Consider the following 25,749-nt stretch of genomic DNA (forward strand, 5'->3'; position numbering starts at 1 on the left):
TAAGGATGCTGAGGCAGGAGGATGGAGAGTCAAAGGCCAGAGTGGAATGACTCTGTACGCACCTGCACACGGGCGCGCACGCACTACAGGTACAATGAAAAGGAAAGCTGTTGTTTTGCCTTTTCCCTTTCAGAAAGTATAAGCTTGAGGACCTTTTCTGTCATACAGTCTCAACATACTCACATCCTGGAGAGAGTATCTAGCACCTTAATGTGAACAACAACACAAATGCTTGTTTAACAGCATTTAACAAATGGGTTGCCGGGCAGTGGTGGTGCACGCAGCACTCCAGAGGCAGAGGCAGGTTCAAGGCCACCCTGAACTTCATACTGACTTCCAGGACAGCCAGGGAAATCCTGTCTCGAAAACAACCAAAAAAATCAAAACAAAACAGAGGGATGGGTTTATAGGTTCTGCGTCATGCCTTCGCCTTGAGAGACAAAGGGTCCAAACACAGGATAGCTTTAGCTTGAGATGCCTATAATCCATCTTTCCTGACCCCAACCAACATCAGCTAGTCCTGCTCCCCGACTCTCTCGCAGTGTCTCCTGGATCCCACTAGGGGGCAGCAGAGGGCGTTCACTGAACCGACCGAGAGCAATGACTTACCCGGATAGGAATTTCCGTTTCCGGCCAAAACGAGACACTTCCGCTTCCGGCCACTTGGCATGGGAGTCGCTGACGAGAGGATGGACGGTCTGGTAGCTCAGTGCTCCGCGCGGTTGCTGCAGCAGGTTTGTCCCTGGGCGGGGCGGAGGGCTCTGGAGCGGAGGGCTCTGGATCGGGCGGCAGCGGGGCAAGATACACAGTGGCTTCCACTGGCGGCTGCGGCCACGACCCCAGTCCCGGACCTCGGGGCTTGCGAAGCCATGCTGCCCTGCTAGCCGTTTCTTCTTGGCTGGGTCGTGCGACTGTCACTCAGAGAAGAGAGGGCCTAACGTGGACACTGAGGCTCATCCTGCTGGCCGCCCAGGCCAGGTTGCGGCAGGCAGGTGTGCTCTGGGACCCAGCCAGAAACTTCCCAAGGAGCCGCCAGTGTTGGTCTGGAACAATGTCACAATTTTAAAAAACGAAAGTAGAACCAGTCTCTTTTCCTTTTTTCGGGCCTAGACACGAGTGTTAAGAACTCAGTTTGCTTAAGTCTGCCCTGTTATAGCAACTGCTTTATACAAATCAACCCCGAGGTACAAGTTAAATGGACAAGCTCTTCACTACTGAGTCCAGCTCATAGTAGCAGACACTGGAGATATGGAAAAAATATATGTGAGAAGTCCACTTTGACCCAGAAAAGGCAGAGACAGACACTTGAGCGACTTTGAATATGACAAAAGATGCAAGTGTATTGACTCCTTTTGTCTCAGAGATCTAACCTTAGAGCCACAAGCACCACTAAGGGTTATAAGTCCCCAAATCTTACTGATTTTTGTTGGTTTGTTTTGTTGTTTTAGTTATTTTTTTTTTAAGTCCAAGTCATTTAGGAATACAGATAATAAAGCCAGAATCTTGTACTCTGACTAAATCGGGATGCATTGAGCTGAAGAGAAAACTTCTGTGTTTGAGAAAGGGTCTTGCGATCCATATATCCTGCCCTGGCCCCAGTCTTTCAACCCTCCTTTCAACTCAGAGGTGTGTACTGCTACGCACACTTTATAGGGTTATATTCTCTGCACTTGAGTTCCTCGTTCCCAGCACACACATGTGGACTCAGTTCCGATTACTGTAAAATCATTGCTCCCAAGGAAAAGCCCATTCTCATTTTTCTGACCCACACATTGTGGAGAGCTGAAATGAGGAAGTGAGTCTGTGGTCCGGTCTGCCCTTATCTGGGAAGCATTCGATTGACCTGGACTGGAAAAAGTGTCTTTTCCTTACAGGAAAAGGAGATTAAATCTCTGACTGCCGAGATCGACCGACTGAAGAACTGGAGTCACTTAGAAGCGTCTCCAAGTTTGGAAGAGTTACGAGAGGAAAATTTAAAATTGAAGTATAGGCTGAATATTCTTCGAAGGGTGAGTACTCTGGATGTCTTCATATTAATCTTTTTTTTTGGGGGGGGGGGGTTACTGAAGATTCTAAAAGTATGCACTACAAAAACTGAAAAGAGGAGTTGTCTGGAAATCTGTTCCTGCATAAGGCAAGTTAGCACTCATCAGGCGCCTGTGGTGGACAGGTTGGCGCCGGCTTCCCAGCACCCTTTTCAGTGGTTCATTACGATGGTTTAAAGGATGGTTTGGAAGTTGAGATTTCTTCAGCGGCTTATGCCCGTGCTGTCAAAGGAATGTCTTTTGTTCTTAAACCGTTTTCGCTACCGTAAAAGAAAAGATTTGTCGGGAGCAAACTCGTGGGGATGTTTTCATGTGCACTCACTGACACCTAACTTCTACATAGTGAGTTGCTTATTTTACAGTTCTGTTATGCTTTATACCGTCTTTTGGGTTTCTTTTCATTTAATGTTGCAAAACGTTGTCTGCCTCTCCTCCTCCCCTGGTCTCGCTCACTATACAGACCAGGCTGGCTTTGAGGCTGGACCTCCTCCGTCTTGCAGTGCCTTTCTGCTTCTGTCTCTCTTGGGCTGGGTTTACAGGTATGTACTACCATGCCTCCATTTGAATAGCCTTATAGTCCAGCAGTGCTTATCAATGTAGATTTAAAAAAAAAAAAAAGAAGGAAGGAAGGAAAAAAAGCTTACCTTCAGCTTCTTGGCCTGCCTTTCAGGTTTGCTGATGACACAGCTCAGCATGTTACCTCATTAATTGTTCTCCAGTGTGTGTATTATGTGTGTATTACCTTCCAGACTGCACAGGCACCACTCCACGTTCTCATCTCAGCCATCTGACCAGTCCTTTGAAGTTCTTTATTATCCATTTGGAATCAGCTGTGCCCACATAGCTTTGTCAGGTGCTTATGTGCTGCTAAAGGCAGTCAGGGAAATATTGCTGTGCTGAAAAGAGGCTTTTCTGTGTACAGGAGGCAGAGGCAGGCCGATCTTTTAGTTCCAGGCCAGCCTGGTCTACAGTGAGTCGCAGGACAACCAGGGCTACACAGAGAAACTCTGTCTTAAAAAAACATGGGGGGGAGGGGAGGGCATGAGCACCTCGAGCTCACACACATCACAGGAGGAATAAAGTGTTTCTATTTAGCCCTGGCCTTTCTGGAGCTGTCTTAAGTAGACCAGGTCTCAAACGCACATCCATCCACCTGCCTCTTCCTCCAGAGTCTGGCCACGTAGTACGTTTACTTAGGTGGTCACGGAAAGCTTTGTACACCAGTAACAATCATACATAATTGCTGTCGCAACAGTGCTGCTGTTAAAGAATCCCATAAATTTTCGGAAATCTGCAGCTTATAGTTTTCTCAAAAGCTGTTGTTTTTACTAATTTTCATAATGTGAGGTTTTACAAAACGCATACATCAGTAAAGGTGATTGTACCAAAATGTGTTTTTTTTTTTTTTTTTTTTTTTTTTTTGGTTTTATTTGAGTCAAGGCCTTGCAGTGGTGTGTGCTGTATAGCCTGTCACGCTTAGACTTGTGGCAGTCCTCCTGTCTCGGTCTCCCAAGAGTTAGAATTCAAGTACTACAGCACCTCGACCAGTTAGGTGTAGTATTAACTCTCTCCCATAGGTCTAGGAATCATGGGAGAAAGAAAAGGACATGCACATATAAATCAGATAAAGAAAAATTGCCAAGAACTTGACGCTGGCTCACCTCTGTGATCCTAGCACCTGAAAGGCAAAGCAGGAGGATTGCTGTGAGTGCAAGACCAGCCTGGGCTCCAGAGCAAGAGCCTGCCTCAGAACGAAAAAAGGCTTTCAAGAAAGCTCATCATAGAGTGCCTGGCCTGTGTAAGGCCTTGGATCCTGTCCCCAGCACCAGATAAAACTGCTTGTGGCTGGGGTATGGTAGTACATGCTTGTGATTCCATCACTTTTGGAGGCAAGAGGATCAGGGAAAGGAGGGAGGGAGGGAGGGAGGGAGGGAGGGAAAAAGTGTTGTGAAATTGATAATATTCAAATGTTAACTTGGATGAAGTCAAGTACAGTGGATTCTGTGTGTTTATGTATGAGTTTATTATAAAAGACAGCAATATCTTACAAGTTTAAAAAAAGTTAAAAGCTTATTACTGATTTTTAAGACTTAAGATTATATGTGACTGACAGTTTCTACTGGAAAACTTCAGATTGTGAAAAGCATGAATAAGAAGTTTTGATAAACTAAAAACTTAAAATTGATCAGGCATGGGAGCTGTATCCCAGCACTTTGGAAGGTGGAGGCAGGAGGATCAGGATTTCTAGACCAGCTTCAGCAACGTGAGCCTCTTAAACCAAACCAAAACAAGCAAACATACAAAAAACCCACTTAAATCAGCTCTTTTTGTTTAGTTCCAGAGTCAATATTTTTAATTATCTGGTATGAAAATTTTCAACCAAAGTACAAGCTTTAGTTTTACAAAGTTGTTTTACCACTGTGTCTGTTAGCGGTCTTTTGTAAACATGTATGGAATTACACTATGGCCAACATATGCCCCGGAAAGAACCTTACTTGCATTGAGCCTTCTGCAAGACTGATTGACTAGAACTTTGTGGAGGTTGGCATGTTGCAGGTCCAGAGTCCAGTTACAATTTATCTCAGGCTATCATCACCCCCTCCACACACACACACACACACACTTAATAGCCACTTCAGTATCAGACCTAACATTTTATCAGGCCCTTTGATGAGTTTAAGAATATAATTTGCTGAGCACAGTGGTACACACTTTTAATTCCAGCATTTGGGAGGCAGAGACAAACAATTCTTTGAGTTCAAGGACAGCCTGGTCTATACAGAGAAACCCTATCTGGAAAAAACAAAACGAAGACTATAACTTGATAGACTGAGAGGCAGGAACATTTTTGTATGTTTGAGGCTAGCCTGGGGTACAAAGTAACCCTGTCTCAATCAATCAGTAGTGTGTATGTGTGATTTTTTTTCATTTTGTGGCAGAGAACTCCGAGGAATGTGGGACTTGACCTCTACATTCCTGTACACCTGGTTTGTGATTGGCCATTCACTAATTTACATGAAAGTAATGATAACAGTCACCTCAGTTTTGTTATGTAAATGAAAGTCAAAAGAGCCTGCACTGGAACACTTGGTACAGAACTTGACACTGCATACTTAATACTTAAGTACTGTTACCATTACTGTTTTACACTGCAGGTCTGTCAGAAGGTTTGTTGCCTTTCCTCCTGTCTCAGCCTAACTGCTGGGGTTTTAGGTGTGAGCCTCTGGGCCTGGCTTTGATGTCTTTGATTAATATAAACTAGTGATTCATTAAACTAGGGGTAGCCCCTGGAAGAGTGCCACTTTGTGGCAGCTTGAGGCTCTAGGGTCACATCTTAGTACACAGGAAGTGTTTTCATTATGCTCTGTGAACAGCATCTGCTTTCTTGCTGCTGTCAAGAGGTGGCATCCAGGATCTCCACTCAGCCTGTGCTCCGCCAACAGGTCGTCTACCTCCGTTATCTTTTATTGAGATGCGGTCTCACTGCATTGGCCTAGTTGGCCTGGATCAGGCTGACCTCTTTCTTTAGTCTTTTTTTTTTTTTTTTTAATAACAGTGTTTTGATGGCATCTTAGATGCCAGGTGTGCTGGCTAGCGCTGTGAATGAAACACTTGTCTGCACTCAGCAGTCTGATGGTAGAGACAACTTAGTGAAGGAGTAATGAGTCATAATAAGAGTAATTATATTCTATCTTAAATGAATGTGCCCCACTTAAAAGCTCTTACACTAACAAGTAGGAGTGGACAGGGTTATTGCTAGTGAGGCAAAGCCTGTCTTTCTGGTACAGCACTGTCTCTGGGTTCCCCTCCTGGCTTCCTCTCCTCTCCTACCCTGAAGAGGTTGGTTCTGGAGACAGTGTAGCACTGGTTGTTTTGTCCACAGAGTTCTCACTGAGTGCTTGGTGTGAAGCAGTTTGGGACTCACTCTGCGTGGCCCAGGCTGTCCTGGACCTCACTACATAGACAAGGCTGCTTGTCTCTGCATCCCTGGTGCTGAGCCTCACTTCTGTTTTCTGTTCGGCCACCACTTTTTACTGTTTCTGATCTGATAAGGCAAATGCAGAATTGATGGCCTCCGTACTTCCCGGGAATGTCTTAGAATCCTGTCCCCATCTCAGCAGTCCCATCCTGGCTCTAATCTGCATATTTGGGGGAAATGTGTGATGTCATACTACTTCACTGAGACACTGCTGTTCTTTTCCTGTAGAGTCTTCAGGCAGAAAGGAGAAAACCAACTAAAAATATGATTAACATCAACAGCCGCCTGCAGGAGGTCTTTGGCCGTGCCATTAAGGCTGCATATCCAGACTTGGAGAACCCTCCCCTGGTCGTAACACCAAGTCAGCAGCCCAAGTTTGGAGACTATCAGTGTAATAGTGCCATGGGTATTTCTCAGGTGACGTATCATTTCTTATAACTGGCCCTTGATTCTCTTACATTCATCATCACTCCTATGAACATAAATAATAGCAAGTTCTTGAATCTTTAGGAAAGGGGCACCTTCCACATGGAGCTTGGGTGTACTCAGTGAGAGCAGTATTTGTTTTGTTTTGGTACTTCTTGCTATGTTCTGGATTGATATGTGTGCTTAATGACATAGTTAACAAGACATAGTGACAGGTGTCTGTGGTCTTAGCACTCCAGAGGCTGTGGCAGGAGACTTGCCACAAGTAAAGGGCAGCCTGGGTTACAATAATGACCCTATCTTTTCTTTTCTTTTCCTTTCCTTTCCTTTCCTTTCTTTCTTTCTTTCTTTTTTTTTTTTTTTTTTTTTTTTTTTTTTTTTTTTTTTTTTTTTTTTTTTTTTTTTTTTTTAAGGAGCAACTTGCTAACAATCACCACCATCAGTTACTTGTTACAGCTTGGATGTCTCTGGAGCAGACCTTATAGTCTCTTTTCTCCCACTCCCACACCCCTTTTGGTTTTGGTTGTTTGATTCAGGGTTTCTTTGTGCAGTCTTGGCTGTCCTGGAACTCACACTGTAGAACAGGCTGTCCTCGAACTCAGAGATCCGCCTGCCTCTGCCTCCCGAGTGCTGGGATTAAAGCGTGTGCCACCACTGCCCCAGTTCCTTTTTCCTCCTTTGTTTTGGTTTCTTGAGACACTGTGGCTGTGTCACCAGGCACCCTGCCTCGGCCCCTGAGTAATGGGATTGCTGGTGTGCAGCACTCTAGTGGCTGCATTTCATTTGCATTAAGCTGAGGAGTTTCGTATTTGCAGAGAGCTCCACTGTGTGACTACACATAGCCTGTATCTGTTTCCTTCCTGTGGTGATTGAGAGAGTTTGCCTTTGAGCAGACTCTTTTCTCTAATGGTCCTGTGATGAGTAATAGACAGTTTCACGGCCTGGAGTTGAGAGTGTGAGTGTGCTGGCTCTGGCTTTGTAGCTATGGGCTTTGTTCTGTCCTTTAAGAGGTGGCTGGGGAGGTGAAGGTGATTTATAGACTGTGGTTTTGCCATCTTCTCGTTCCTCTTGGCACTGATGATGCTCTGCTTTATCCATTCGCAGGTAGGTGGGTTTTTGCTTCTTCATGAGAGTGTTACAAACCGCAGCTCATGCTTCGTCAGCGACACATTCTCTAGGAACTCACTACCTGGTCCTAATGAATTGTTTCACATTGTGTTACAGATGCTCAAAGCAAAGGAACAGAAAGTTAGTCCTAGAGAAATTGCAGAAAACATTACCAAGCATCTGCCGAACAATGACTATATTGACAGAGTTGAAATTGCGGGTCCTGGTATGATATGCTGTCTTTTTTAATAACTATTGATGAGTGCTTTTTGAGGTTTAAGATAGGTTCAAACTTAAATCCTGTGTAACTCAATGGTAAAGTGCTTTCCTAGCATGTATAATAAGATCTTTGCCCTTTATCCTAGCACGGCCACCAAATTAATTTAAAAAAAAAAATTGTTTAAAAAGTTGCCATGTAGTGGCTCATGCCTGTGATCCCGTCTACTCAGGAGGCAGCATGGTATGTACAGGCCAGCCCAAGCATCCAGTGGGCATCTGTCTCTCTCGAAATGAAATCTGAAATGGGAGTGTAGCTCATTGGTAGAGAGCTTACCTAGCATGGGGGAGTCACCAGATTCAAGACAAGAACCACGTAGTTAAGAGTAACCTGGATTGTGAGTTAGGAGCTGCCACCTGGCAGCCTGTCCTTGGATGGGGTGCTTTGCCTCCCACTGATTCAGGTTTTCATCAGAAAAGAGCTGAGCCTACAACAGAGGGCCCTTCATTTATAAAAGTGGATGGGCTGGAGTAAGCAGCCGATTCTGGATGAGCTGGAAATGGATGCTGAGGCAGGTGTTTTCTAATGGTCTTGATTCCTGTTAGACTCCAGAAGAGTTTGCCACAGCTGTATCACATTTCCTAGTACCAGCATAAGGGAAATGGAGAAAATCCTTCGCCCAAGTGGGAGACTGATCGTTCTTACTCCCTCCCCTCTTTCAGGTTTCATTAATGTGCACTTGAGAAAGGACTTTGTGTCAGAACAGTTAACCAATCTCCTAGTGAATGGAGTTCAACTACCTGTGCTTGGAGAGAATGAAAAGGTATCTGTACAGTCCTGGGCTAGTACTTCAGTATTTTAGACCTGCAAGTGCTTTCCTTGGCAGTAGTCTTCACTATGTATTGAGATCAGGAGTGTGACTGGAAAGCAGATTTCTGGTGTGCTTTATAATTATTTAACTTTATCCCATAGGCATTTAAGGCTCATAACTGATACTTATGCAAATATTGCTGATTAGTATACTTGAATAATAATTTGTATGAGTTAATTTGATTCTTTATCGGTTAGTATGCTATTAGAGCCACAAGAAAATCTAGTATCCATGAATTATAACCTAGACTAATACAAGTCTGACATTATTAAGTGTTAACATGATAATAAAAGTCTTTTTTTTTCTTTTAGGTTATAGTTGACTTTTCCTCTCCCAACATAGCTAAAGAGATGCATGTTGGCCACCTCAGGTCAACCATCATAGGAGAAAGTATGAGCCGCCTCTTTGAATTTGCAGGATACAATGTGCTAAGGTGCGTTCTCTTTCATTTGTTTGGAAATTTTGATAAAAGATGATACATCCTATTTTTGAAGGATCTTTAACCCTGAACTCAAAAGCTCAGTTCTGTTTTGTAGTCAGAACAGAAGCTTTAAAAAATATATCCTGGGGGCTGGGAAGATGGCTGTAGGGTTAAATAAAGTACCCGCTGTTCTTGCTGAAGTCCCAAGCTCAGTTCCTGATACCCACATCCTCTGAGGAATTCCTGCTCCAGAGGCTCCACTGTTTCTGGCCTCCACAGATTCTGCGTGCATGTGCACAAACCCACAATTATATACATGTATGCATAAATAAAATGGATCTTGTAAAAACATACCCTGATCTCCGTCCTCCATCTCAAGTCTTTCATATCCTATTTGTAAACTTCCAGTGGAACCAAGGAACATCTCTATTCATTCCACAGAGTTTTTTTTAAAGATGTATTATTTAAAACAAATAACAACAAAACCAGTGCATAGTGGCAAAGCCTTTAAGTTGAGCACTAGAGAGGTAGACCTCTGAGCCTGAGGCCAACTAGGCTACATAGTGAATTCTAGGACACCCAGAGCTGCATCATGAGCCCTTGTCTTAAGATAATAGAAAACAACAAAAAAGATTTATGTATTTATTTTTATGTTTACATTCCTACATGAGTTTATATGCATGTGGTATCCATAGAGGCTAGAAGAGGGCATTGTATCTACCTGTAACTGTATAGTTAATGGCAGTTGTGAACTGCCATTCTGGGAAGTGAACCCAGCTGTGGGTATCCTTAGTTGCTGAGCCATCCAACCAGCCTCCACAGGAAGCCTCACATATAACAAGAACTTGCTGTCTAGTTGTCAGAAAGGCCTAGCAAGAAATGGACGTGTTGGGCTTTGTAGGCCATGGTGTAAACTTAGGATTCTGTTGTAACTAGTGGATTAGTATGACCCGAAAGATGGCTCTGGTAGTAGTAAAGCAGCTAGGCAAGTGAAGAAAACATGGTGATGAGCAGAGTATCCTCAGAGAAGGGCTCTGGTTAGCATCAGCTAAAGAGGGAAGGATGTTACACATTGCCATTTTGGAGCCGTTTATCTTGATAAGCAAGCTATCCTCAGAGAAGGTTTGCTAAAGGCAGAGAGGGAAGGATGTTACACATTGGCATTTTGGAGCCATTTATCTTAAGTCCCCTACAATGGTTGATTAAACGTTACATTTTTTCCTTCTTTTTACTACATGTACTTCTTTATTGGGGAATTATTATTTATTGGGGGATGATGCTTATAGAGGTCCTTCCAGGGATGGAACTCAGGTCTTTAGGCTTGGTGGCAGTGACTATTGGCCACGATGTTCTTGGTTAGCTGTATTACACACGGTTTATAGCCCATTGGTTAGAAATTTATTTATTCAGTAAGTCTTAAGTTCTCACCATATTCAGCCTGTTACTGGTTACCCAGAATTGAATGGATATAAGAGCCCAGGGTTTCACCTTGCCAGGTAGCAATCCAGTTGAGGAAACAGCTACATAAACAACTTTTACTAAGGTAGTAAGTTGGCACTTCAGTGTTAGCAGCTTCTAATGGAATATACTTTTAATCTTTACGATTGTTTTAATTCCTGTTCTCTGATTGGTATTAGGTTAAACCATGTAGGAGACTGGGGGACCCAGTTTGGCATGCTCATCGCTCACCTGCAGGATAAGTTTCCAGATTATCTGACAGTTTCACCTCCTATTGGAGATCTTCAGGCCTTTTATAAGGTTTGGCACCACTGAATTACTGTATATCTGCCACCCATTTCCCAGAGGAAGGGCCGTATATGAATTTACTGTGTACTAAAATTGTGAATTTAACAAACTGGGCTGGAGAGATGGTTCATTGGTTTAAAGCACACATTGCTCTTCCCGAGGACCTGAGGTCTATTCCCAGTGCCCACAACAGGTGGCTCAGAATTGCTTCTAACTCTGACTATAGGGATCTGATGCCCTCTTCTGGCTTCCAAGGGCATTGTACTCAGGCACACAACCCACACACAGGAACATACCTAATTTAAAATACAGTCTTTAAAAGAAAAGACAAATGCTTACCAAATTTTACCTAACAAATACAGACGCTTCCACATACAATAGATATATTGGAAATGTTGTACAGTATGAATGAAAATAAAAGTGATTCACAGTTCACTTGCTTGAAAAACTGAAATCTAACCAGGCAGCAGTGGCACACACCTTTAATCCCAGCACTCAGGAGGCAGAGGCAGGTGGATCTCTTAGTTCCAGGCCAGCTTGATATACAAAGCAAGTTCCCAGACAGCTGGGACAACAGAGAAACCCTGTCTGGAAAAAAAAAAAAAAGAATGGGGGGAAAAAAACTGGATTCTTTTGGTACTCCTTTTTGTGTGCTTGAGAACAGCTACCCTGTGGTCCATTGCTTTGGGTATGGACATAGAAATAGTCGCCCTCCACTGCTTTACATTGCTTTGCTTACATTAAAATTTGAGTTCTAGCATATTACCTGCTATACATTGTAGTGTAAGTACAATTTGGTTTCTCCCTGTAGCCCGGGCTGGCCTTAAACTCATGGCAGTTTTCTGAGGGCCACCACACCTGTCTAAAAACAAATAGGGGTGGGGTGGTGTTTTGGTTTTTAAAATTGACGTTTTGATGTTTATTTATATGGTAGGGTTGGGTCATGCGTCACGGCATGTGTGTAGAGGCCCAAGCACGCCCACATGGGGCCTGGGGGTTGGACTCTGGCTCAGCAGCAGGCTCCTTGACCCATTGTGCCATCTTGTCAGAGCAGTTTTTGAAATACAGACCTATGCCGGGGTATGGAAGCAAATGCCTCTAACCCAACACTGGAGGGAGTGGAGGCAGAAGCATCAGGAATTAAAAGTCAACCTCTGCTGGAGGGATGAGTCTGAGTCCAGCCCTGTCTTAAAGGACAGACATGAATGAATGATCAAGTTAATTCACCAGTGATTTTTCAGTTTTTATTTTTTTTTTTGACTCCGATCCATATACAACTATTAATCATTCATTAATCTATGAGTTCTGCATTGTGCGTATTTAACATCTTATTGTTTCATTGCATGGCTATATTCTTTTCGTTATTTATGTATTGATTTATTTTGGTTTTCAAGACTGGGTTGGATGGTTACTTTTATTTATTTATTTATTTATTTATTTACTTATTTAGTTTTATTGTATGTGCATTGGTGTTTGAGGATGTCAGAGTCCCTGGAACTGGAGTTGCAGATGATTGTGAGCCACCATGTGGTTGCTGGGAATTGAACTCAGGACCTCTGGAAGAGCAGTCAATGTTCTTAACCACTGAGCCATCTCTCCAGCCCTGGATGGTTACTTTCAATGCACTTTTTATGTAGCTCTGCTGAATTGGTATACCAAAGTTTTTATTCAGCTACTATAAATTTTCTGTGGCTCTTCCCCAGAAAGCACCATTGTACATAGAGAGGTGTGTTTTCAAAGTTGTTTTTCTCATGATAGAGAGTTAAATTACTGGATTAAAAGGAAAAAAAAAAAAAAAAAAAGGATTTAAAAGCAGACATTTGCTTTTTAATCCAGTGTTTTCTAGGAAATATTTGAAAACTAGCAAAATCACTATAGAATTAAAAAATAATTGTGTTAGAATTGCCTTTGGATGTAATGAAACATTTGCTAATGTAAGTGTGATTTTACAGTGCATTGCTAAAATGTACTGGTTTGGTAAGGGGGTCAGAATTTCTTAAAGTTTGTTCATTTTGTATGCCCAGAGTGGGGGTAGTGCACACGTGTCCTGGGGCCCAAGAAAGCAAGAAGATAGCTGTGCGAGTCGGTTTTCTGCTACCATGTGGGTCCTGGGTACCGAACTCATGTACTTTGCTTGCTTGTTGGCAAGCTCCTTCACCAACTAAACCATCTTACCAGCCCTAGTTGTTCTTGAAAGAAGGCAGGAAGCATACCCTGGAGTGAGAAAGCATGTGCCACCAAAATAAAACACTGAAGGGTTTTGTGGTTTGATTTTGATTTGAGGACAGTGTGCAGACCAGGCTGACCTGTAAGCATTCTGACTTCACCAGTGTGTTAGGGTTACAAGCAGGAGCCACCATGCTCAGCTAAGTTGTGTATTTTTAAGAAAAAATCATTTTAAGCCAGGTGGTGGTGGTACATGCTTTTATCCATCATACCCAGGAAGCAGAGGCAGGTGGATCACTTGAATTTGAAGCCAGTCTGTGTACACAGTAATTTCCAGGACAAACCGGGCTACACAAAGAAACACTGTCTTGAAAAACCAGAAAAGAAAGTGTTTCATTTAATTTGTTAATTAATTGTGCCATTTAACATGTTGATCTCCCCTCCCTTCCCCCCTCTCCTGTCCTCTAAGGCTTGGGTCCAAACCAGTGCTTCTTGCATGATAGGCTACCCTTTTTAACAGTGAGTTATACCTCAGTTCACTTTAACATTTGGGGGGCATGGCTTTGGTGGGAGATTTTGGTGTTCTTCATGGTTCTAGTTTTATTTGTTGAACTGGGGTTCTGATTGACTTTTGACTGCTATGTAGCTGAGGGTGACCTTGAACTCAAGATCCTTCTTTTTCTACTTCAACTGCTAAGATTATAAGCAAGCATACCATGCCAGCTTGTGTGTACATGTAGGCTTGAGTTAACCTGTTATCTTCTTGGATCACTATTTATTGAGGTAGGGTCTCTTGCTGACCCCAGAGCTCACCAGTTTTAGCTAGTATAGCTAGCCAGCTTCCCCAGAGAATTAGAGATTATAGAAACCTGTCCAGCTTTGCTTGCGTTCTGGAGACCAAACTGGGTCTTACACTTGAAGGACAAGCACTGTATTCACTGAGCTGTCTCTCCAGGTCAGCCCTGTCCCACTCTGAAGTTCCAGCAGGGATATGTTTTCCTGTTGGTTGGGTTGGGTTTGGGTTTTTGTTTTGGCGATAGGGTGTCACTGTGTCCCTAACTGGTCTGGAACTCACTGTGTAGACAGATGGGTCTCATTCAAAGAGATTCACCTGCCTCTACCTCCTTGGTGCTGGGATAAAAGTGTGTAGCAGCACACCCTCCTATACTCTGTTTGGTTTGTTGGCTTGCCTTTCTTTGTGAGAACTTGAACAGTGTTCTTGGCTTTGGTGTAGAGTGCTGGTGTTCTCAGTCGTCTGCTTTTGTGGTGCGATACACACAGCAGTGAATACATTCTTTATCTAGAACTACAGAATTAGATCTTATTTTTTAAAACAGGAATCTAAGAAGAGGTTTGATGCTGAGGAGGAGTTTAAGAAGCGAGCCTATCAGTGTGTCGTTTTGCTGCAGAGTAAAAACCCAGATATCATGAAAGCCTGGAATCTCATCTGTGACGTCTCCCGGGAAGGTGAGTTTCTAGGCGCCATTCAGCTAGTTTTGAGTTTTTATTCAGGATTGATCCTAGGTCTTTGTAATTGGGATGTTTGTGTGTTTGTTTCTTTTGCTTATTTCTTCAAACTTCTTATATAATTTTCTAAATTAATAGTGTAAATGCAGGCATGTGTATGCCACACACAGCCCACATGGAAATCAGAGGACAAGAGAACCTTTGCAGAGTCTGTTTTTTTTTTATTTTAAAGTTGTACATGTATTGGTGCACATTCATGTTGGTGGCTATAATGACCAGAGGAGGCTGTTGGAGCCCTTGGAACTGGAGCTTTAGTCTTTGCAAATCTACTGACATGGGCACAGGGCACTGAGCTTAGGTCTAGTTAGTGCATGCTTTTAATTGTCGCGCCATCTCTCCAGCCCACACATCCATGTTTTTACATGGGTTCCAAGGATCAAAGTCAAATCTTTCGTGGAATTCACCGTTAATTTCGACAGCCCCTATTTGTGTTTTGTTTTTGAGACAAGGGCTGTATGTCCCAGGCTGGCTTTGAATGCACAGTGCCTCTGCCTCTCATATGTTGAGATTGCAGGCATTACCACCGTGTTTGGTTTGACAAAGTTAAATTAAAGGTCACTTTGAAAGATAAATGAATGAAAATGGCCAGAGGTATTTTACAAAGGAGATTATTGATGATTGCTTTGCAGCCTAGGTTGGTTTTTTTGTTTGGTTGTTTGGTTAGTTGGTTGGTTTTTCTAGACAGGGTTTCTCTGTGTAGCCCTGGCTGTCCTGGAACTCACTCTGTAGACCAGGCTGGCCTCGAACTCAGAAATCTGCTTGCCTCTGCCTCACAAGTGCTGGGATTAAAGGCGTGTGCCACCACCGCCTGGCGAAGCCTAGGTTTTAAGGTATTAAATGTTGCAGTTTCTACTCCATTGGTGGTTAGTGAGAAACAAGTCAGGGCTACCAAACTAAGAAAATGCAATAAAGATTTTAAACCATCAACTAGGAAAGACTTTGTCTTCCTTTTCCTCCTCTTTTCGTCCCATCCCCACCCCCAATACAGGGTCTCTTTGCATAGCTCTGGCTGTCCTGGAACTTACTATGTAGACCAGACTGGCCTTGAACTCAGAGATTAGTCTGCCTCTGCCTTCTGAGTACTGAGATTAAAGGCATATATGTATATTTCTGTATTGTTCATACTCGGTGTAATTCTTTTTTTCTGTTTCAGATAACAAGTTTTTTAAATGCTGTGTTTTCCCCCATTTGCCTAAATGCTTATTCATGTACTGTATTTGGTGGTATTTTCTAGAGTTTAGTAAAATCTATGATGCATTGGACATCACTTTAATAGAAAGAGGAGAATCCTTCTATCAAGATAGGATGAAGGATATTGTAAAGGAATTTGAAGATAAAGGTAGGCATTACTCTTTTTAAACTTTTGTTAATATTACTGAAACTTGTAAATTGACAAAAGAGATAATTGAATTTATAATAATTGTAAAGACCATAAACTCATCATACAGCTTCAACAGTTATAGGTGTGAAATACAGAATATACTTTATTCTGTTCATACACTTTTACATAATTTCAGCTACCACCGTCCATGAAAGAACATGTACATATTCCTATCCTAAAACTGGGTCATTATTCCATCACTTCCTTTATAGCCCTGGCTGGCTTTGAATTAAGTATGTAGACCCAGATGATGAACACCCCCACCCCCAGTATTGACCAAACCCTATTTTCCTTCCAGAGGTAAGTTATGGTTCTACCCAGAAAGCAAAGCACAATGTTCACATTTTGTCTGCTGGATAGATGCTTGTATTGGAGTGTTATGTAAGAGTTTAGCCAGATTGGTGTGAGTGCAGAGCCTTGCCCTCCTGTTTGACTTGTGCTCTGAAGTCAGTCTTGGCCGAAGCCATTTCCCAAGACTTACAGTAGATCTAATAATTGTCTTAAAATACTCAGAGGGCTGGGGAGAAGGCCCTGCGGGTAAGAGGTTCTTGCAAGTGAGCCTGGTGAGCTGAGTTCAGTCCCTGGGACCCACATGGTAGGAAGAGAACATCAGCCCCCAAAAGGTGTCCTGACCTCTGCGTTCACAGTGTAGTGCACAGACTGCCCACATTCTCTCTCACACAGAAAGTGTAAGCTTAATGTTAAAAGCAAAATATTCAGAGTGATCAAGTATTTATGCCATCATAGGACAAAGTAGGATTCTGGTTCCACGAGGGTGCTTTTCCCTTTATTAATAAAGGTTTATTTGTTTTTGTTTTGACGTTTCTTTGTTGTTAGGTTTTGTACAAGTGGATGATGGCAGAAAAATTGTGTTCGTGCCTGGGTGTTCTGTACCATTAACAATAGTGAAATCAGATGGGGGCTATACCTATGACACATCTGACCTGGCTGCCATCAAACAGAGACTATTTGAAGAAAAAGCAAATAAGATTATTTACGTGGTGGACAATGGGCAAGTAAGTTTGTAGTTTTGTCTACAGCCTGATTGCAGATGCTGACAGATACATAGAAACTGCGCCTTACGGAAGTACAAAAGCCATGTGACTTGTTGTGAGATACGGTGTCATGTAGCCCATTTGACCTCAGATTTGAAATCCCACCTTTCTAGATGAAAACTAAGATTTAAAAGAACTATCTGCCCTTAGTCATTTTTGTTTGGTTTAGCTCTGGTGAGCAGCCGTTGTTTTGCATGTGGTAGGCAAGTGTGCTGGCACTGAGTTGTTAAAACTGAGACACGGTCTCATATAGACATAACCGTGGGCTATCTCAGCACTGGCTGCATAGCTGAGTATGACTACTCCTGAGTCTCTGGTTCTAGGGCCCTGAGATCACAGGCATGTAACATTGTGCCTGGCCTCTTTTAAGACCTGAGTGTAGAAACTGTTGGTGTGTTCTTGCTTTTGGTGGTCACATCTGGGGAACAGAACCTTAATAATGCTTGCCCAACAAGATTGTCATGTGGCCCCTGAGCACAGAAGCCTCATAACTTTTTTTTTTTTTTTTTTTTTTTTTGTTATAGAAACCTAACAATATCATTCTGTTTCCACTCTTTGTAGGCTACACACTTCCAGACAGTGTTTGCTGCTGCTCAAATGATTGGTTGGTATGACCCTAAAGTCACTCGAGTAGCCCACGTTGGATTTGGTGTGGTCCTAGGAGAAGACAAGTAAGTGGGCGTGCTCAGTATTCCTGCAGTAGAACTGGGAAAGGGAGAGGTCTCTCCCACGCTGTCAGTAAACTCAGCTAATCCACTTTCCCCGGGCTTAGCTCTCCCCTAAGGACAGTGTGTGATGACAGCAGTTAGATTACAGAGGGGTTTGCGCTTCTCCCGTCCAGGCTCAGGGCTCAGCCAGGATGCTTGGTGGTGTAGTCCCAAGTGTGAGGCATTGAGATCCCAGCTGAATTTAAGATTCCCTGCTTTCATTTTCGTTTCAAAATATAAAGGTTATCACCTTTATAGGTTAATGATGTCTGCGCTGTCACTTTCTGTTTTTCGGTCATTTCCCTCCTTTTTCAAAATACAAAAGTAAATATAGTAAGATGTTTATATTCAGTATTCATCAACACTACGGCATAAAATGTTTCTTTTGTACTCTGGCTAGCTTTCTTTCTGCCAGGCAGTATTTAATTATATTAGTCCAGTAACGAACCTGCTGACATGCCAGGCATACATAGAAGCAAGTGTGGGAGATTTGGTTTTTAGTAACTTTTCTAAAAGGGCAAAACATTTAAACAGCATCTTGTATTCCAGGAAAGAGAGCTAGTCAGATTTTTAATTTGTATGTGCCTGTGCAGTACCTGTGAAATCCCAAGTAGGGCATCAGGCAGTTGTGTGCTGTCACACGTAAGTGCTGGGAACTGAACCTGAGTCCTCTGGAGGAGCAGTCAGTGTTCTTCAGTGCTGAGACATCTCTCCAACCCTGTAGGTGCATAAAAAAATTTCACCACTAAAGTGTAGTTAAGGATAGAGTTCAGGTGAGGGTCAGGTCAGGATGCTTTGTTGAGAGACATGGGAAAGCAGTTTCCTGGTAGCCAATTGGATTTTGACCCTGTTGCCTTGATAACTCCAGGCAGCTTTCTGTAGATCTCGCAAACCCTCATTTTTAAATTGAAAGGTCTAAATTAGAATTTCTTATGAGTCTTTAAACTTCTTTTAGGAAGAAATTTAAAACACGTTCAGGTGAGACTGTGCGTCTGATGGACCTGCTGGAAGAAGGGCTCAGACGGTCCATGGACAAGCTGAAAGAGAAGGAGAGAGACAAGGTAGGACAAGACTATCGGCACATGTGCCCGAGTTATTTGGGGGCTAGGGCATGTAGATTGACTCGCTTTGATTAGCTGTGTTCCTGGGTATTATAAAGTGCTGTTTTCCTTTTGATAATGTGTCTTTGTGGTTCCGCTTCTATTTAATTTTAACACATATAAACACATAGAAATTGTATTTTATGTGAGGACAAAGCTGTGTGGCTTTTGTTGTGAGATTTTAGCAAAGTCTGTATAGCATAGGCTTGTGATCCCAGCACTTGCTGAGGAGACTGAAAAAGAAGAGCACAGATTTCAGGCCAGCCTGAGATAACATGTTGCAAGACCATATCTAAACAAACAAACAACGCATATCCATGTGCTACCACTCCCAGTTTATACAGGCTAAAACCCAGGGCCTGTGCATGCTAGGCAAGCCCTCTACCAACTGAACTACATTCCCACAGACTTCTACCTTAAGAAGGACGTACCAAGTTGTTATTAAACTATAGTGAGTTTAAAGAAGCTACAAGGTCTGCAAATTTACCCGTTGGTTGAGAAATTATCAGAAACTATCTTCAAGACAAATTTTTGTGAGTTCAGCAATGAGCAAGGAAATTCAGTTACTTGTGTCTTAAGATTAGACTTAAAAGACAAAATGTTACGTAAAGAATATGGAGTACAAGACTCTGGCCAAGCTAAGCCTCTAACCCCAGCATTTGAAGGGCAGGGGCTGTTGGATCTCAGTTCCAGGCCATCCCGTCCCAAGCAAAGTTTTGGCCTTACATTGTCAGTGCTTCTCATAGCCAGCATGTCAACTTGATTAGGTGCTTATCAACAAGATGAAAGAGCCTTTCAGCAACTCCAGGAACCCAACTGGAAAATGTGAAAGTCATAGAGAGTTCATATAGAACTTTTATTCCAAAGACACTTGCCATAAAGTACTTGATCATAATATGACCATTGAGAATATTCATGTACTAGGTACAGTTAGAAGTAAGATTTCAGTTTGTCTTCTGACCCTTTCAAAACAGTGGAAGTCTGTGTCAGTAGGCTTGGCCCAAGGTTAAGAGGCGTGACTCCTTTTCCTTTGAAAAGAAGGGCCATTTGGAGAACCCAGACTCCAGCTTGGGTTATACAGCAGAGGACTACATGCTGGAGACTCTGGGTGAATACTGTATTACAAAAGTAAACAGCTAGGACTCTAGCAGGGAGTAGGTAACTGAAAAGAAAAGCTTTCTTCAGAAGCTCAGCAATTAAGTATGTAACAGGAAAACCTCTCCTTGGGATGCACATGGCAACCCACACCTATTAATTCTAACATTGAGGAAGGAGTCTGAGGCAGGAGGACCACCCTGTCTCAAAAACAGAAAACATGTTTAGAATTAAAAAACCGAGTATTTAAAGAAAAAGTCATTGCTTTAAGCAGAATTAGATTCACATTTTATGTCAATGTGTTAATGTTTGAGGTTTTACCAGCATTTCAACTATTGCTTTCCTGATCATAGATTTTCTTAACTTCAGTCATGGTGACACATTGCCTGTGATTGTGGGAGGCAGAAGCAGGAGATTGCAGAAATTCAAGACCAGCCTGGTTCTGAGTTCCAGCCAACCAGGCTTCACAGCAAGACTATCAAAAGCTGGGAGTGGGTGATAGGTCCTTTCTGTGCCTTACCCAGCTTGTTCTGATCCCTTAGAGCTTGCTCAGGCTTTTAGCTTACTGTTTCTTTCATCACGTTGTCAAACTATCCCGTCCAATTAAGGATAATTTCTTTCTACTGCAGGAAATCCTTTCTCACACAAGCCCCTCCCCGCCTGGTTTTATTCCTTCCTTAGAAACACTGTTTAAAGAACACTCTTGGGATGTGGCTCTCTCAGTACATTGCTTGTCTAGTGAGGGAAGCCCTGGCTGGGTGTGATTCCCAGTACTACAAGGCACATAACTGCAGTCCCAGCATTTAGCTGCTGGAGGCAGGAGGATCAGGAGTTCGAGGTCATATGACTCTTTGAGGTGAGCCTGAGTCACCTGAGACCCTGTCTGATAAACCGTCTGCAGTGTGCAGATTTCCCGCTGGAGTATGTTACAGTTCTGTATGCTGCCTTGGTTTAGAGTGCTATTAGTCGGGTGGTGTTTTGTGCCTTACTATGCCGGCCAAGCTGGCCGTACATGTGAAGCTTCCTTAGCCTTTAAATGACTTGCTTAAACAGTTATCAAATTTGCATATCACCTCATTTATTTCTTAGGTATTATATGCCGATTGGTTATGGATGGGTATCATTTAAAGTTACTTTCTTGTGAAATAAAATTACATTGCATCACTTAATGGACAAACATAACATCACACTGCATAGTAGATAAAACGTGCAATTTCAGGATCTTAAATATCTAACAGAGATAAATGTAAACTTGCCTGGCCAGGGACCCCAGGCAACCTGTTACTATCAATTAACTTAAAACCAAGATAACATTTACATGAACTACGAAAACAGTTGCACTAATTACTGTAATAGTTTCAGAGTGTGTACATGCTTATTTATCTGTAAGCCAGTTTGAATAGAGTTCCTTAGAAGATCTTAACCATAGACCCAACATGTAGCTTGCTGAGAGGACTCCAGCTTTACAATCTAAATTGTTGTGTATGGCAGTCCCTGTACTAGCCACGTTAGAGAAGCCTCTTGTCAACCAGCTCCCAGTAGTGGGGTTGGACCTGAGTGCTGTGTCCAGCCCCCACCTCCTGATAACAGAACTCCAAGTGACTGAATTTAGTAACAAAATTACTTGCTACTTTAGTTTGATTAGTTGATGTGGATAGGAAACATTTTAATTCTAAAATTATATATCTATTGAGCAAGCTCAGAAATGTGTAGGTGGAGTTTTATGAATTATCCTAAATCTTCTTTCGTGGGGGTTGATCCAGTGAATTAGGGTTACTCGGTGGAGCATGAGCAAGTTAGCAGTGGCTACACCGCTGAGGAAAGTGCCTCCTTCCCCAGCGACTGTTAATCGCCTATAGCTCCTGGGACTCGAAGGGCCTCGTAAGCCTTTCCAACACTTCTGAGCCTCACAAGGAGTGGTATGTACATCCTGAGCATCAGTCAGTCTCTGAGACTTTGAAAAGAAGCTTTTCTGACCAACACTATCAACACTAAATGTATGGGCATAAACCAGTATTTAGAAGGTAACATGATAGGCACAGCATGTTCATTTAGCAAAACAGTGGCCATAGCCGCTGCCTTAAGACCTGTGGCCTTGCCCCAGGTGTACAGCGTCAAACATACATTCCCGCCTGTGGATCGAGCCTCCTCAAGGCAAACAGTCCTGCTGCTGTTGCACCAGTGAGCACTTCTTACCTGCCAAGGTCAGCAGTGAGCTTGCAGGTGACTGTGAGGAAGACTTAGTGACAGCCCAACCCTCTAGCTACCTCAGTCTGCACAGGAAGCTCCCAGCCAGTTCTAGCTTGACTTCTGTAGAGTTACTCCATTTTTACTCTCCCAACTTTGATGGCCTGCTTATCCAATCCTTAAGCATCTCAGTGGAAGAATAACTCTGCTACAAGCCAGGGTATGACAGTCAGTCAGAAATACTTTAGAGTTTTCATACTTTTAGACAGGGCCTCTGTAGCCACAGCTGGCCTAAGACATGCTGCAGTCCTCCTGCCTCAGCCTCCCATGTATTAATTAATGGACAGTTCCTGTCTTCCACCTCTGAAATAGCATAAAGTAGGTATCAGTTGTGCTTCATAGTTCCTAAATCTGAAGTGAGAAGTAAGCTGACACTCTATATAAATTGTCCTCAACATGCAGAGCTAATGGGTTCGATTCCACTATCTCCTTCGTACGGTGGCCCTGTCACTCCTTGCTGTTCTAATTGATAGTGACTCCTTAATTGCTGTGGACTCCATCTCTTACTTATGAGACAAGCTAAGTGTTTGTTTTTCCAAAGGTCTTAACTGAAGAGGAGTTGAAAGCAGCTCAGACATCCGTTGCCTATGGCTGCATCAAATACGCCGACCTTTCTCATAACCGCCTCAATGACTACATCTTCTCCTTTGACAAGATGCTGGATGACAGAGGGAACACAGCTGCCTACCTCCTGTACGCCTTCACCAGAATCAGGTGACTGCTCAGACACTTATGTGTGGAATCAAGGGGTGATGCTTCTAAAATAGTGTTTATTGATTTGGTTTCTGAGCCAGGGTCTTGATAACACATATGCATGTATGTGTGTGTCCCAGGCTAGCTTCTGACTTGTGATCCTCTGTCTCCCGAGTACTGGGGATACAGGTCGGCTCTGTCGCACTGGGCTGAGAATCCAATCAGCCATAACTAGACCGTGTGCTTTCTGACCAGAGTTCCTCACTGGTCTCTCAGGTCTATTGCACGCCTGGCCATTGTGTGGGAAGACCGTGTGCCTGACCAGAGTTACTCACTGGTCTCTCAGGTCTATTGCACGCCTGGCCATTGTGTGGGAAGACCGTGTGCCTGACCAGAGTTGCTCACTGGTCTCTCAGGTCTATTGCACGCCTGGCCAGTGTTGATGAGGAGATGCTGCAGAGAGCCGCTCGGGAAACCAAGATCCTTTTGGACCATGAGAAGGAGTGGAAGCTGGGACGGTGCATTTTACGGTTCCCCGAGATCCTGCAGAAGATCCTAGACGACCTGTTCCTCCACACTCTCTGTGATTACATTTATGAGCTGGCAACCACGTTCACGGAGTTCTACGATAGCTGCTACTGTGTGGAGAAAGATCGACAGACTGGTGAGTGTCTCCTCCACTGTCCGTCCTGGGGAGGGGTGCCACCGGGACATTTGTAGAAAAAGGAATTTCATAGCAAGCTGCAGCATGTGTAGCAGACAGTTTGAAGTGGGCCCATCACAGCAGCAGCAGAATCGTGCCCGTTCTCCTTTCTTCACCTTCGGGCAGTGCCTTGGGAAATGAATGAGAAGGGCGCTCGGATAGGATGCTTGTAGTACAGTGTGTCCGGGTGTTGTTGCTGTGGAAACACCCACTGTCATTGATGTCTTTCTGTTAACAGAAACAGTCCGTGGGGTGGGTGTCCATCACCAACCAGCGTGCTGTGTAGTCTCTTCACGTATGGCCTTAGGAAAGCACTGCAAGTTTAATGGAGAAATGTAGCCATAAATGTTCTGTCTTTATAGTTGAAGGTGATCTTAGAGCCCCCCCAAAGATGCCTATGGGTTGCTTTTACAGTTATTTAATGACTTTCAAACTAAGAAGTGAGTTAATGTCTTTTTTTTTTTTTTTTTTTCTTCGCAGGGAAAGTATTGAAAGTGAACATGTGGCGAATGCTCTTGTGTGAAGCAGTAGCTGCTGTCATGGCCAAGGGCTTCGATATACTGGGAATAAAACCTGTCCAAAGGATGTAATCCTTAGACTGGGGACTGTTTTTACCAAAGTAGCCATTAGTACTGTTTGCTTTTTAAACAATCATGTGGACACAAAAATAGTAAAAGAATTTTCACAACTGTGCCAAATGTGTTTCTTTGTCTCTAACAGAATAGATTCTTTAAAAAGAAAATGACTTTCATAGCTGATGCAGGTATCAGAGTTGGAGAGAGGGTGGTTTGGCAGGGATCCCAGCTTACTGGGCTCTAAGAAGGTCGTGTTTCTCTCCACTCCCACTCTTTGGTTGAAACTTACCCAGTCTTACAGGTTACAGAGCTGAGGCTCCACAGAGCTCAGTACACTGTTCCAGATTGTTCTGAAAACTGATTCATTTTAGTAGAGGCTGACATTGGCGTACAACCAAGATTCAGGGGACAAGAAGGAGGTAGCCCAGGTTACCTCCAGTCTGTGAAAGAGCAGCCATTCCTGGGTTCGGCATATCTTCTGCAAAATACCTGGAGTTCTCTTAGCTAGTAAGCAAGCAGAGACCGCTAGTGGCGGTGAGGAGGGCGGTTCAGAGCTGCCACAGCCATGGACAGTATTGGTAGCCAGCATTAACAGACTTACCCTGTTGTGTCTGTAATAGCCACTTCTCCAGCTACCATGGGGCCGTGTGCTGACTGCACAGGCACTGGCCCTCAGGAGCAGGTCTCAGCTCTACATTCGGTGGCCTGCAGGGGAAACTGGAAGACTGCAGGAGTGCGGGCCTAGCCTGTGGTCACTTTACATGCAGTCTAGTCTCTCCATTCCCCGACTCCCAGCTATGACCATGTTCAGCTGCTAAACAATGCTCTAGTACAGTTTTGGAAATACAAAGTTAATTCTCATGGTTTTCCTTAAACAGTAAAATTCCGGCCAGCCTGTTTTTAGTACACTAGTCCTCGAGACAGCAATGCCAGTTTGCCTTCAGAAAACCCTTAACTGCTTTTAGTTTAAATAAAAAAGGTCATTTTTAAAAAGTTTTTTTTTTTTTTTTTTTTTTACCTTGTGTTCATTTGACCATCGAGGGGTCAAAGAATTCTTTGAATAATAGAAAAAGAAAAGTCTTGGAAATAGCCCATACAAGGATTATGAATTCTAATGAAATTACCTTTGGATGCTAAGCTTATAGGACATTGTATCAGGCACAGCGTACTTCCGGGTACTTCACATAGGCCGGACTCGCTCCCACTCCGCCCCTTTTTGCAACCTTTTATCAAGACTAACGAGCTGTTTTTCCAACTGCATGTGCTCACTTCTACCTGTCCTTTGGTCATTCTCATAATAGATGCTTCTTAGTAGTTTCTTTCCTGTTGGTGGTAAGCCACCATGATAGAGGCAACTTGTAAAAGAATGAGCTTATGATTCCAGGGGGTTAGCACCTAGGATGGCAGAGTAAAGTCAGCTCACATCTTTTTGTTTGTTTGTTTTGTTTTTTCAAGACAGGGTTTCTCTGTGTAGACTCAGCTGTCCTGGAACTCAGAGATCCTCTTGCCTCTGCCTCTCCAGTGCTGGGATTAAAGGCTCCCACCACACGTTGGTCCATAAGTAGGAGGCAGATGCGGAGTGGGTGGTGAAAATGAGAATTCTGGCAAGGCCACATGTCTTTTGAGACATCAGAGCCTGCCCATAGTGACACACACCCTAATTCCCCAACAGTTCTGCCAACTGGGAA

At 43.3% G+C, this 25,749-nt stretch overlaps 1 protein-coding gene across 2 annotated transcripts; it reads left to right on the forward strand.

Annotated features, from left to right (window-relative positions):
* The first annotated feature begins 620 nt into the window (after window positions 1-620).
* Rars1 (arginyl-tRNA synthetase 1) lies at window positions 621-24,178 on the forward strand. Of its 2 annotated transcripts, XM_034506849.2 has the most exons (15): window positions 622-734; window positions 1,875-2,009; window positions 6,253-6,441; window positions 7,675-7,783; window positions 8,497-8,597; window positions 8,957-9,078; window positions 10,704-10,824; window positions 14,316-14,445; window positions 15,740-15,844; window positions 16,724-16,902; window positions 17,503-17,612; window positions 18,604-18,709; window positions 22,632-22,804; window positions 23,200-23,447; window positions 23,967-24,178. In XM_034506849.2, the coding sequence occupies exons 1-15, from the start codon at window positions 669-671 to the stop codon at window positions 24,074-24,076; spliced, it is 2,004 nt and encodes a 667-aa protein (XP_034362740.1). In that variant the 5' UTR covers window positions 622-668; the 3' UTR covers window positions 24,077-24,178. The 2 variants fall into 2 exon arrangements, with proteins under 2 accessions (XP_034362741.1, XP_034362740.1); XM_034506850.2 differs by lacking the exons at window positions 23,200-23,447; window positions 23,967-24,178 and adding an exon at window positions 23,060-23,193 and having other exon boundaries at window positions 621-734.
* The last annotated feature ends 1,571 nt before the right edge of the window (window positions 24,179-25,749 follow it).

This window comes from Arvicanthis niloticus, chromosome 6 (assembly GCF_011762505.2).
Source record: "Arvicanthis niloticus isolate mArvNil1 chromosome 6, mArvNil1.pat.X, whole genome shotgun sequence".
In the NCBI taxonomy this organism is placed as follows: Eukaryota; Metazoa; Chordata; class Mammalia; order Rodentia; family Muridae; genus Arvicanthis; species Arvicanthis niloticus.

Bases quoted from the DNA above. Each gene is read 5' to 3' on its own strand.
- Rars1 (XM_034506849.2), top strand. From the start codon at position 669: ATGGGAGTCGCTGACGAGAGGATGGACGGTCTGGTAGCTCAGTGCTCC. The intron at 7,784-8,496 runs GTATGATATGCT...CCCCTCTTTCAG, and splicing joins AGTTGAAATTGCGGGTCCTG to GTTTCATTAATGTGCACTTG. The intron at 15,845-16,723 runs GTAGGCATTACT...CTTTGTTGTTAG, and splicing joins AAAGGAATTTGAAGATAAAG to GTTTTGTACAAGTGGATGAT.